Source organism: Tachysurus vachellii, chromosome 14 (genome assembly GCF_030014155.1).
Source record: "Tachysurus vachellii isolate PV-2020 chromosome 14, HZAU_Pvac_v1, whole genome shotgun sequence".
NCBI lineage: Eukaryota > Metazoa > Chordata > Actinopteri > Siluriformes > Bagridae > Tachysurus > Tachysurus vachellii.
The window spans coordinates 19749518-19760971 of NC_083473.1; the positions used below are offsets into that span (position 1 = coordinate 19749518).

The 11454-nt window shown below is 35.5% G+C and overlaps 2 protein-coding genes across 3 annotated transcripts in view; one reads left to right on the plus strand and one right to left on the minus strand.

Moving 5' to 3' along the window:
* Positions 1 to 260: 260 nt before the first annotated feature.
* dnajb9b (DnaJ heat shock protein family (Hsp40) member B9b) lies at positions 261 to 3000 on the minus strand. The gene is made up of 3 exons (XM_060887243.1): positions 2927 to 3000; positions 2169 to 2397; positions 261 to 2001 (listed from the first exon to the last, which is right to left on the minus strand). Exons 2-3 carry the CDS (start codon positions 2383 to 2385, stop codon positions 1604 to 1606), a joined length of 615 nt encoding a protein of 204 aa, XP_060743226.1. The 5' UTR covers positions 2386 to 2397; positions 2927 to 3000; the 3' UTR covers positions 261 to 1603.
* A 3386-nt stretch (positions 3001 to 6386) lies between these two features.
* The window catches only part of apaf1 (apoptotic peptidase activating factor 1), a 55810-nt gene continuing 50742 nt past the window's right edge, over positions 6387 to 11454 (plus strand). The window contains exons 1-3 of one of the 2 annotated variants that reach the window (XM_060886343.1): positions 6387 to 6520; positions 8160 to 8304; positions 10973 to 11162. In XM_060886343.1, the coding sequence (XP_060742326.1) occupies positions 8167 to 8304; positions 10973 to 11162 (328 nt within the window). In that variant the 5' untranslated portion in view covers positions 6387 to 6520; positions 8160 to 8166. The remainder of the gene's footprint in view (positions 6521 to 8159; positions 8305 to 10972; positions 11163 to 11454) is intronic. The other variant, XM_060886342.1, reaches the window with a different exon arrangement.

The window sequence follows — 11454 nt, forward strand, 5'->3', positions numbered from 1 at the left end:
TGTCCATTTCACAGATTTTTTGGGGCCAGATTATCTCATATAAATGATTTAGTATTTTCAACACCATTTTTTTTAGATTCCTGTATTCAGAAGAGAATTCCAAACATATAGGGTTTTTTCCATGTTTCTGTTGAAGTCTTTTATTTTATTTTGTCTATAATCTAAATTTATTTTATTTTGTCTAAACTATCTGTCTATTGTCTATTTATTATTTATGCAATTACCATATTGTATAAGGATTGCAATGAAACATGACAAGATTTTTAAACAGTACATTTTATGGAGACACACACACACACACAAATAAAATAATTCAAGCATATCAACAAATCCAAAACAATCCACAGAGGTACTGAAGACATTTGTGTACAATCATTAAAGTCTTTTGGTATATTCTCTAAAGTAAAGGAACAAAAAGCGAGCACAAAATATAATGTTCCACATCATCCTGTACGTCAAGGTTGTGACACTCAGTTGTATTAAACCAAAGAGTTAAAACCAAAACTTTTTTCTTTGGCAAACCACCGAAACACAACCGTAGAACAGACAACCTGTTCGTTTTGGCTTTTCACAAACAGAGACAATGATCCTGACGTTCCAACCACATGCAAATGCGGCGTTTAGGAATTAAAAACAAATAATTAGATGAAAAAGCTGTTAACCCTGAGGGATGGAACAGGCCGTGTTTCTACACGCTACCTGACAAGATGCCTTAACAGAACAGAAGACGTGTGGAATTATTGCACATAAAGGGGGACTTATTAGGAGTATTTAGGATAATAATGATAATGATAATAATAATAATAATAATAATAATAATAATGTTTTTAAATTATATCTCAAGGGCACATCTTGTTTGTTGCTGACGTGCCTAAAAGCTCTGTGGAAAAGTGCGAGGACGTTGTGCACAAGTACAAGGAAGACACATGAACTGACAATCGAGCTGCTTGATTATTTTGACGCTTTGTGCAACATGCGACAAAAAAGGTTCAACTGAAGGGCCACAAATTAGCTCTGAGGTAATGTCAGTGATCACAGAACCACCTTCACTCACTGTATTTAACACGGTCTGGAAACCGTCAGATAAAAACATCACACCTACATATAAAAACATCACGCCAGAACAGGAAATTGTTTCAGATCTACACTTATCACCTTTTATTAATTGTCTCATATCTTATTTTGTAGAATTTGCAGAAAATGTGTTGCCTGCGCTAAAGTTTGCTTGTCTGCTTGTTGTCACATCTATAAATTACATTACAATATATGAGATGTTAAGATTCGCTCGTCAGTGTGACATTTGGTTATAAAACGTAAGGTGAAATTTAACTTTTCTTTCACAACGGCTGCATTTTTGTGTGTGTACGTGTGCTTACAAAAACGTGAAGCCATGCGTGTGATGCATCTTAACCTATCAAGCTTAGATATTTAGATGGGGGGGGAAACATTTTTGAACCCTGAATTTATTCCCTTGGTTTAAAGTGTCAAGTCGGAAGCATTACTCCACACTAACTGCTCATGTCTCAGAACCGGTTCAGTCACAGAAGTAAGCATCAGCAAGAAGTTCAATAATCTAAAGTAACTCATGTTCTTAAAGAAGAAATCAGGAGCACTTTGTGTATGTGGACACCATGTTTCCTCTGCGCTGAGTGACTGTGTGGCAGCGCTGTTGGCCGGACGAACCGTGAAACTCGGATTGTTCGTCGAATGAGAAAAAGTCTGAAAACATATTGAACATGTCGCCGCCGAAAGAATTCTCGGAGCTGCTTCTGTGTGCCTCTTTGTGAGCTTGGAAGTGGCTCTCAAAATGCCTTTTATTATGCTGGGACTGTGTTGGCTGCCCGAAAATATCAAAGTCTCTAAACATGTCCTCGAAATTGAAGCTGAACGGCTGATGGAACTGACCGCCCCTGCTTCCTTGTGTGCCCTCTCTGGAGAAAGGGTTACTCCTCATCTGATCATACTCCTGCCTCCTCTTACTGTCCGACAGTGTTTCATATGCTGAGGGACAAAAGGAACAAACATTGATGCACAAAAGGAAAGGTCAAGCTGGCTGGAAATAGAGATTAAAATAACTGTTATGAATCATTTTTTGAAAGTACTTTAAGCCAGAACTGGACATTGATGGAACAGTGTGTTACATGTACAGAGCTGTAAATTAAACGCACCCTCAGCAATCTCCCTGAACTTTGACTCTGCATCTGGGCTTTTGTTCTTGTCTGGATGATACTTCATGGCCAGTTTGTGAAAGGCCTTCTTGATTTGGCGCTCTGAGGCGTCTTTGGGAACGCCCAGGATTTCATAATAATCTTTCTGGGCCAAGATCATCTCACTGATCATCAGGACGCACACGGCTACAGCTAACATTGACTGGGTTGCGGCCATGGCTGTTCAGGCCTGTAAACAGGAAGGAAATGTTGTTGGTTAAAAAAAGTACAATTTCTCACTCACAAACACACACATACACACACAATCAAACACACTCTCACTCACAAACACACACTCTCACTCACAAACACACACACTCTCACTCACAAACACACACACACCCACTCTCTCTCTCTCTCTCACTCTCTCTCTCACACACACACACACACACACACACACACACAAGCTTATTTTTTAAACTGTGTTTTGTTCTTGTTTGGTTTAGCTGAATGTCTTCCCTGAGAAAGTATTTAAACTGAAACAATGTCGAAATAAACAAAGCGTATTACACATTTTTATTATAAATTGTAAATAATTTAAGATGATAAAGTTGTGTTGTCATGACGACATGTATGCAATCTCATTCGGTTCAATCGACTCCGAATCTTTAGCGTCGATTCTCATTTATAATAAACCTGGAATCGACATTATAACTTTTGACATTATAAGCAAATAATAAATCGTACTGTAGCTTATTAACACGTATTAAAAGACTCACCGCTGTGTACGAAGTGAACCGAAGCCCAGCGCTGAAACTACTGACTGTTTCTAGGGGTTTCCTGTCAGTCTATGACACGGACTAGAACGTAAAGCCCACGACTCGCACTGTGATTGGTTCGTTGTTATATTATGCGACTCTCCAATTTGTGATTGGTTTAGACTGTGAGCGCGTGGAACCTGCTTGCTCTGACGTGTCTGTCTCTGTCTGTCTGTCTGTCAGACAGGGTGTTTCTATAGATTTCTGAATTTATCCTGTTGCTTCCATTACAAGTGAAACCATTAGATAGATAGAATACATAGATAGATACAACTTTATTGTCATGCATAGTACAGGTACACAGCAACGAAATGCAGTTTGGCATCTACCAGAAGTGCAAAGAGTAACAATAATTGTTACTCTTTAATTGTCAAGTCCAGATATATATGTAAATATGTGTACAGCATGTAATATATTATATGTAAACATGTGTACAGCATGTAACATATTATATGCAAACATGTGTACAGCATGTAACATATTATATGTAAACATGTGTACAGCATGTAATATATTATATGTAAACATGTGTACAGCATGTAATATATTATATGTAAACATGTGTACATCATGTAATATATTATATGTAAACCTATGTACATCATGTAATATATTATATGTAAACATGTGTACAGCATGTAATATATTATATGTAAACATGTGTACATCATGTAATATATTATATGTAAACCTATGTACATCATGTAATATATTATATGTAAACATGTGTACAGCATGTAATATATTATATGTAAACATGTGTACATCATGTAATATATTATATGTAAACCTATGTACATCATGTAATATATTATATGTAAACATGTGTACATCATGTAATATATTATATGTAAACATATGTACAGCATGTAATATATGTAAACATATGTACAGCATGTAATATATTATATGTAAACTTATGTACAGCATGTAATATATTATATGTAAACCTGTGTACATCATGTAATATATTATATGTAAACATATGTACAGCATGTAATATATTATATGTAAACCTGTGTACATCATGTAATATATTATATGTAAACATGTGTACAGCATGTAATATATTATATGTAAACATGTGTACAGCATGTAATATTATATGTAACTTATGTACATCATGTAATATATATATGTAAACATGTGTACATCATGTAATATATTATATGTAAACATGTGTACAGCATGTAATATATTATATGTAAACATGTGTACAGCATGTAATATATTATATGTAAACATGTGTACAGCATGTAATATATTATATGTAAACCTATGTACATCATGTAATATATTATATGTAAACATATGTACAGCATGTAATATATGTAAACATATGTACAGCATGTAATATATTATATGTAAACTTATGTACAGCATGTAATATATTATATGTAAACCTGTGTACATCATGTAATATATTATATGTAAACATATGTACAGCATGTAATATATTATATGTAAACCTGTGTACATCATGTAATATATTATATGTAAACATGTGTACAGCATGTAATATATTATATGTAAACATGTGTACAGCATGTAATATATTATATGTAAACTTATGTACATCATGTAATATATTATATGTAAACATGTGTACAGCATGTAATATATTATATGTAAACATGTGTACAGCATGTAATATATTATATGTAAACATGTGTACAGCATGTAATATATTATATGTAAACCTGTGTACATCATGTAATATATTATATGTAAACATATGTACAGCATGTAATATATGTAAACATATGTACAGCATGTAATATATTATATGTAAACTTATGTACAGCATGTAATATATTATATGTAAACCTGTGTACATCATGTAATATATTATATGTAAACATATGTACAGCATGTAATATATTATATGTAAACCTGTGTACATCATGTAATATATTATATGTAAACATGTGTACAGCATGTAATATATTATATGTAAACATGTGTACAGCATGTAATATATTATATGTAAACTTATGTACATCATGTAATATATTATATGTAAACATGTGTACAGCATGTAATATATTATATGTAAACATGTGTACAGCATGTAATATATTATATGTAAACATGTGTACATCATGTAATATATTATATGTAAACTTATGTACATCATGTAATATATTATATGTAAACATGTGTACAGCATGTAATATATTATATGTAAACATGTGTACAGCATGTAATATATTATATGTAAACCTGTGTACATCATGTAATATATTATATGTAAACATATGTACAGCATGTAATATATTATATGTAAACATGTGTACAGCATGTAATATATTATATGTAAACATGTGTACATCATGTAATATATTATATGTAAACTTATGTACATCATGTAATATATTATATGTAAACATGTGTACAGCATGTAATATATTATATGTAAACATGTGTACAGCATGTAATATATTATATGTAAACCTGTGTACATCATGTAATATATTATATGTAAACATATGTACAGCATGTAATATATTATATGTAAACATGTGTACCGCATAATATATATATATACAAATGTAAACGTGAAGTATTAGGCAGCATGTACAGTTAGGTATATACAGATACACCAACTAAAAAAGTGCAGATGTATGTAAGACAACATGTGTAGAGAATGAGGAGTATAAAAAACAATATGTAATATGTACATTGTATGTATAATTGTACAGAAGTTATATACAGTATTTTTTTACAGTGTTCTAACGGTGTAGTGTTATTCAGTATTCAGTATTGTGATGGTGGATGGAAAGAAGCTGCTGGATCTGGTGCACATGTTCCTGTTTCTCCTTCTTCATAGATGGAGGTTAAACAGTTTGTGACTATTAAAGATTATTGGGCCTGTTAGAGAAGCAGCCATGCAAACCTATACCATGACACCTCCTCCAATGTGCATGACCAATGGTGTATCTTATGGACCATCAGCAGGCCCTTTCTTCCTCCACACTTTGTTCTTTCCATCAATGTGATAAGGTTAAACTCGGTTCCAGATATTTTGTAACTCATCTCTGTGTTTCTTTGTGAATTCCAATCTGTCGTTCTCTTACTACTGGTGAGAGTTTTACATCTTCTTGTTATGACCTAGAAACAATGACGTAATTGATGACTAATAGTGAAATAAAGCCCTGCCCCATGAGCTCACAGGTGTGCTGTTATTGGCTGGAATTGATTTTGATTAGATTCTTGCTTGTTTGATTATTCTGAATGATTCTGAATAATCTACTGGCACTAATATGACTCTATACAAATTTATAAACAACCTAAAATGTTTAAAAACGTAAAAATACAAGGCGTGGCCTAACACGGTCACATGACCACTGCGCGCATTTCTATTCGCTATTAGACTCAAGAGGGTAAGATGTTTTTGTTAGAAACAAGGAAGTTAGATAGGAGTAGGTGGAGTCGGTACGGTATCGACACGGTATCGACACGGTACCGACGGCACATTTGGTCTAACTGAACAGTTTGTAACAGTACACTGTAAACAGTAGTACTGTGTTGATGTTGTAGGAAAGGCGACTGTCGGTGAGTGAGTCTCTTTTGTCTTTACTCCTTATCGAGCTGTATGAAGTGTTTACATCTGTCATATTAATATATGTATAAATCAACGTGGCTAATTTTAATATGCTTATAAACCAAATCTCAGAGTAACGTCTCTTGTCTGATCTAAGACGGAAGTGTTCAGAGTAAAGTTGCTTTTCCTGTATCACATTCTAAAACAAATGACTTCCTCATAACAAAGTTCCCTAGAAGAACATGCATGAAAGCTTTTGTGATCTGTCTGTCTGTCTGTCTGTCTGTCTGTCTGTCTGTCTGTCTGTCTCTGTCTGTCTGTCTGTCTGTCTGTCTCTCTCTCTCTCTCTCTCTGTCTGTCTGTCTGTCTGTCTGTCTGTCTCTCTCTGTCTGTCTGTCTGTCTGTCTGTCTGTCTATCTATCTATCTATCTATCTATCTGTCTGTCTATCTATCTATCTATCTATCTATCTATCTATCTATCTATCTATCTGTCTGTCTGTCTCTGTGTCTGTCTGTCTGTCTGTTTGTCTCTATCTATCTGGCTGTCTGTCTGTCTATCTATCTATCTATCTGTCTGTCTATCTATCTATCTATCTATCTATCTATCTATCTATCTATCTATCTATCTGGCTGTCTGTCTCTCTATCTATCTATCTGTCTGTCTGTCTGTCTGTCCATCTGTCTGTCTGTCTGTCTGTCTGTCTTCTTGTCTGTCTGTCTGTCTGTCTGTCTGTCTGTCTATCTATCTGTCTGTCTGTCTGTCTCTGTGTCTGTTTGTCTGTCTCTGTGTCTGTTTGTCTCTATCTATCTATCTATCTATCTATCTATCTATCTATCTATCTATCTATCTATCTATCTATCTAACTGGCTGTCTATCTATATGGCTGTCTGTCTCTCTATCTATCTGTCTGTCTATCTATCTATCTGGCTGTCTATCTATCTGTCTGTCTATCTGTCTGTCTGTCTCTATCTATCTATCTGTCTGTCTATCTGTCTGTCTTCTTGTCTGTCTATCTGTCTGTCTGTCTCTATCTGTCTGTCTGTCGGTCTGTTTATCTATCTATCTATCTATACACTTTATGTTTAGGATTGAGATGAAAAAAGAGTCTTATCAAATATTGTCTAGATGTATTAAACACTTTTTATAGATGAGCAAATGTATAGTAACAGTCTTATAATAACCATGTTAGGTTTCATATCCTGTTGCTTTCAGTAAGTGCATCAAGGTGGAGACCCACTGACCACCAAACTGCTACAATCTTCTTTTGTGATGCCTTACTAGGCTTGTTGTACAGTTCTTTTTGAGTGCTGCTTAATTTGTGAAGGTCTAGTGATGTGGCCAGTATAAATCCTTCCACTGTTTAACTTCAGTGAGGTCCTTTGCTGTATAATGAAGTTACTCTCAGTTAGATTGGATGCATTTCTCTGTAAATTGTCAGACAGGGTGTTTCTATAGATTCCTGAATTTATCCTGCTGCTTCCATTACAAGTGAAACCATTATTAAAGATTATTGGGCCTGTTCGAGAAGCAGCCATTGCTCGCCCTTAGGGGAAGAAACTAGCTAGTAATCATTTTACTAAAGTAAAGAAGCCTCTCTCTCTCTCTCTCTCTCTCTCTCTCTCTCTCTCTCTCTCTCTCTCACACACAGTTTAGAGATGGAGGAGAGGTCTCTCAGCTGCTTGCTGCGTTTCAGGACAGTCCTGGAGCAGGACATCAAGGCTTCCTACCTGATGGACCACATGATCAGTGACGGGATCCTGACTGCAGATGAGGAAGAGAAGATCTACAGTAAGGTCTGTCCTGTCTGTGTTTGCTTTGTATTGACTCTCACATGGACGTGTGTATAGGTTAAAAGTAGCGTACTGCGTCAGAAGTGTACTGAGTGAAGAGCAAAAAAAAAAAAAGATACTCGTTCTCCTCAACCCTGAGTTTAAGTGACCTCAGATCAACATGGTTCACTCTCTGCATCAGCTGTAAACACAATGCAACTTGTTATCTTTAAATGATCTACACCATGTACACATGTATTAGCTGTAGATCCATCAACATTAACACGGTAAATCTTTAACACTGACTCAGGATCTTAGCTGGCTAGATGTCTGCTAACAAAAGACATTCATGGAGTTTGTTTGTTTCTAAAATTGTAGCTCAGAAAAGACTGGGGTTGAGTTAATCTGGCCATCTGTGGTAATTCATATGCAGCTTTAGTCATGAAGAAATAGTGAAAGAGCTTTCTTTCCTCAGAGCTGTCTTATCAGTTCTGCATCATAGTGGGGATACTCCATTGTGTGTGTGTGTGTGTGTGTGTCTGTCTGTTTGTGTGTGTCTGTCTGTTTGTGTGTGTCTGTCTGTTTGTGTGTGTCTGTCTGTTTGTGTGTGTCTGTCTGTTTGTGTGTGTGTCTGTCTGTTTGTGTGTGTGTCTGTCTGTTTGTGTGTGTGTCTGTCTGTTTGTGTGTGTGTCTGTCTGTTTGTGTGTGTGTCTGTCTGTTTGTGTGTGTGTCTGTCTGTTTGTGTGTGTGTCTGTCTGTTTGTGTGTGTCTATCTGTTTGTGTGTGTCTGTCTGTCTGTCTGTTTGTGTGTGTCTGTTTGTTTGTGTGTGTCTGTTTGTTTGTGTGTGTCTGTCTGTTTGGGTGTCTGTCTGTTTGGGTGTGTGTCTGTGTGTGTCTGTGTGTGTCTGTGTGTGTCTGTGTGTGTCTGTGTCTGTCTGTGTGTGTGTGTCTGTCTGTCTGTGTGTGTGTGTGTGTGTGTGTCTGTCTGTCTGTGTGTGTGTGTCTGTCTGTTTGTGTGTGTGTCTGTCTGTCTTTGTGTGTGTCTGTCTGTTTGTGTGTCTGTCTGTTTGTGTGTCTGTGTGTGTGTGTGTGTATCTGTCAGGGTTCCCACGCGTCCTGGAAAACCTGGAAAATGAGAGAAAACATAAATTGTCCTGGAAAAAAATTTGTTGTCCTGGAAAATTATTATTTTTAAATAATCATTGATCATTTAATAATAATAATAATAATCTTGATCATTTAAAGAACAGTTTACAAATGGTCGAAACAATTAACGTTAGTAACAGAAAACACTCTGTTCAGGGACGCTGAGTTTTGACGTTTTTTTTGTTATGCTGTTTAATCTCGCTGTGACAGATGACGCTGTCTTGTGTTGGCGGTTTCAGGTGCTAGGAATGGTTTAAGTGCTTGAATGTTTTCAGCAAATGGTGATGGGTAAGCAGGTTATATTAACCTTGTTAATCTGAATATCATGTGCAAGGGGAATGCACAGCAAACTAAAGCATGACGGCATTGGTCTTTTTATTTTCTAAATGTTGAAATTTCATTCACATGACAAATTGTCTTTAAAAGTAATCCATCCACACAGTCCCCAAACCTGTTTTATGGGCGATATAAGAAGTCAAAATTAGATATTCTAATGACGCGATGCACAGCAAATCATACATTGAACAATTATTTGCATGCTCAAAGTGCAGCACAGACTAGTGTTGTAAACATAAGGCGAAGGCCGGTAATATATAACAGGTTTACTTATATAAACTTAAAAACACGTTTGCAAGTGTGATATTGATTTTTGCAACAGTTCACTAAACAAGAAGTTAAGTGACTTCCTTTCTATCCTTCACTAATCATAGTAGTTCCAAACAAAGCCGGAGCAGAACGCTTTTAGCAACATACAATGGCGTTTCTTTGAATATGCATTTATTAACGAATTGTTTGTGAAAGTGAATACTGTCATAAATACCGTCATTTTCTTTATTCCTAAATGAATACGTATTTTGAATGACTCGTTTGAAAGAGCTCTGTGTGTGTAACTGGTGTTTTTCTAATTTTATAGTTAGGTAATAGCCATAAAGTGTACATTGTTTTTAAGACTTCTGGAGAGAAGAACATACTACTTTAGGCTGTGAATCTGTGATTCTTGTCCTTTTTTTCCTAAATTTGAAATGTCCTGGAAAAGTCCTGGAAAATGATCTCTGAAAAAGAGTGGGAACCCTGTGTGTGTGTGTGTTTGTGTGTGTGTGTTTGTGTGTGTGTGTTTGTGTGTGTGTGTGTGTGTGTGTGTGTGTGTGTGTGTATGTGTGTGTGTGCTTGGAATTTTTTTTTCTAAATATGATGCTTTGTAAGATAAGATGACGATTTTTGAAACGTGTGTGTTTGCCCTTGTGTGAAACACTTAAGCTAGCACTTCCTCCTCGTTTGTTTGTGCGTATATTTATTAAAATAAAAACCTTAAACAGACTTTAGTTAAGAATTTATTTAATATTATTATTTCAATGATTTATTTCTGAATGTCAAGCTTGTTTTTTCCCCTCTAAATAGTCAAAAAATTACTTCTGCATGTAAAACATAATATCTATGTATACATAATGTCTAATATCAAGCTTTAGAGTAAAAAGTGCTTTGTGTAGAATCTTATTTTTAAACTTAATATTGATTTATAAAACTTTCACACTATGTGTATGTGCAGCCCACCAGGAAGGAGCAGGCAGCAGCACTGCTGGATGTTTTACTGTGTAAAGACAACATGGCGTACATCTCCTTCTACAACGCACTGATCCGAGAGAGCTACGGAGACCTGGCCGGGCTGCTTCACAGTGACCTGCCACAGCTCAGCCCTGAGGGGGAAAAGACCTTCTTTAACGGCATCTCTTCCTCGGGTAAACTTAAAAAAAAAAAAAAAAAAAAAAAGCCACATTCTTTTCCTTTTACACCATTTTAGTTCTTCATATCTTACTGTGATGAGTCTGAAGCCATGGACCGTGTGTGTGTTTGCACAAATCCACGAGTGAGACACATACCTAGGCAAGACATTCAAACTTGTTAACGCTGTTAGCAATGGAAAGAGTGACATAGGAATGAATTATTACTTTTTGAATGAAAGAACAGAACGAGTATTAAAAAAAAGATATGGATCTTTTACCAGATGTTTTCAAATGACAGAAAAACATG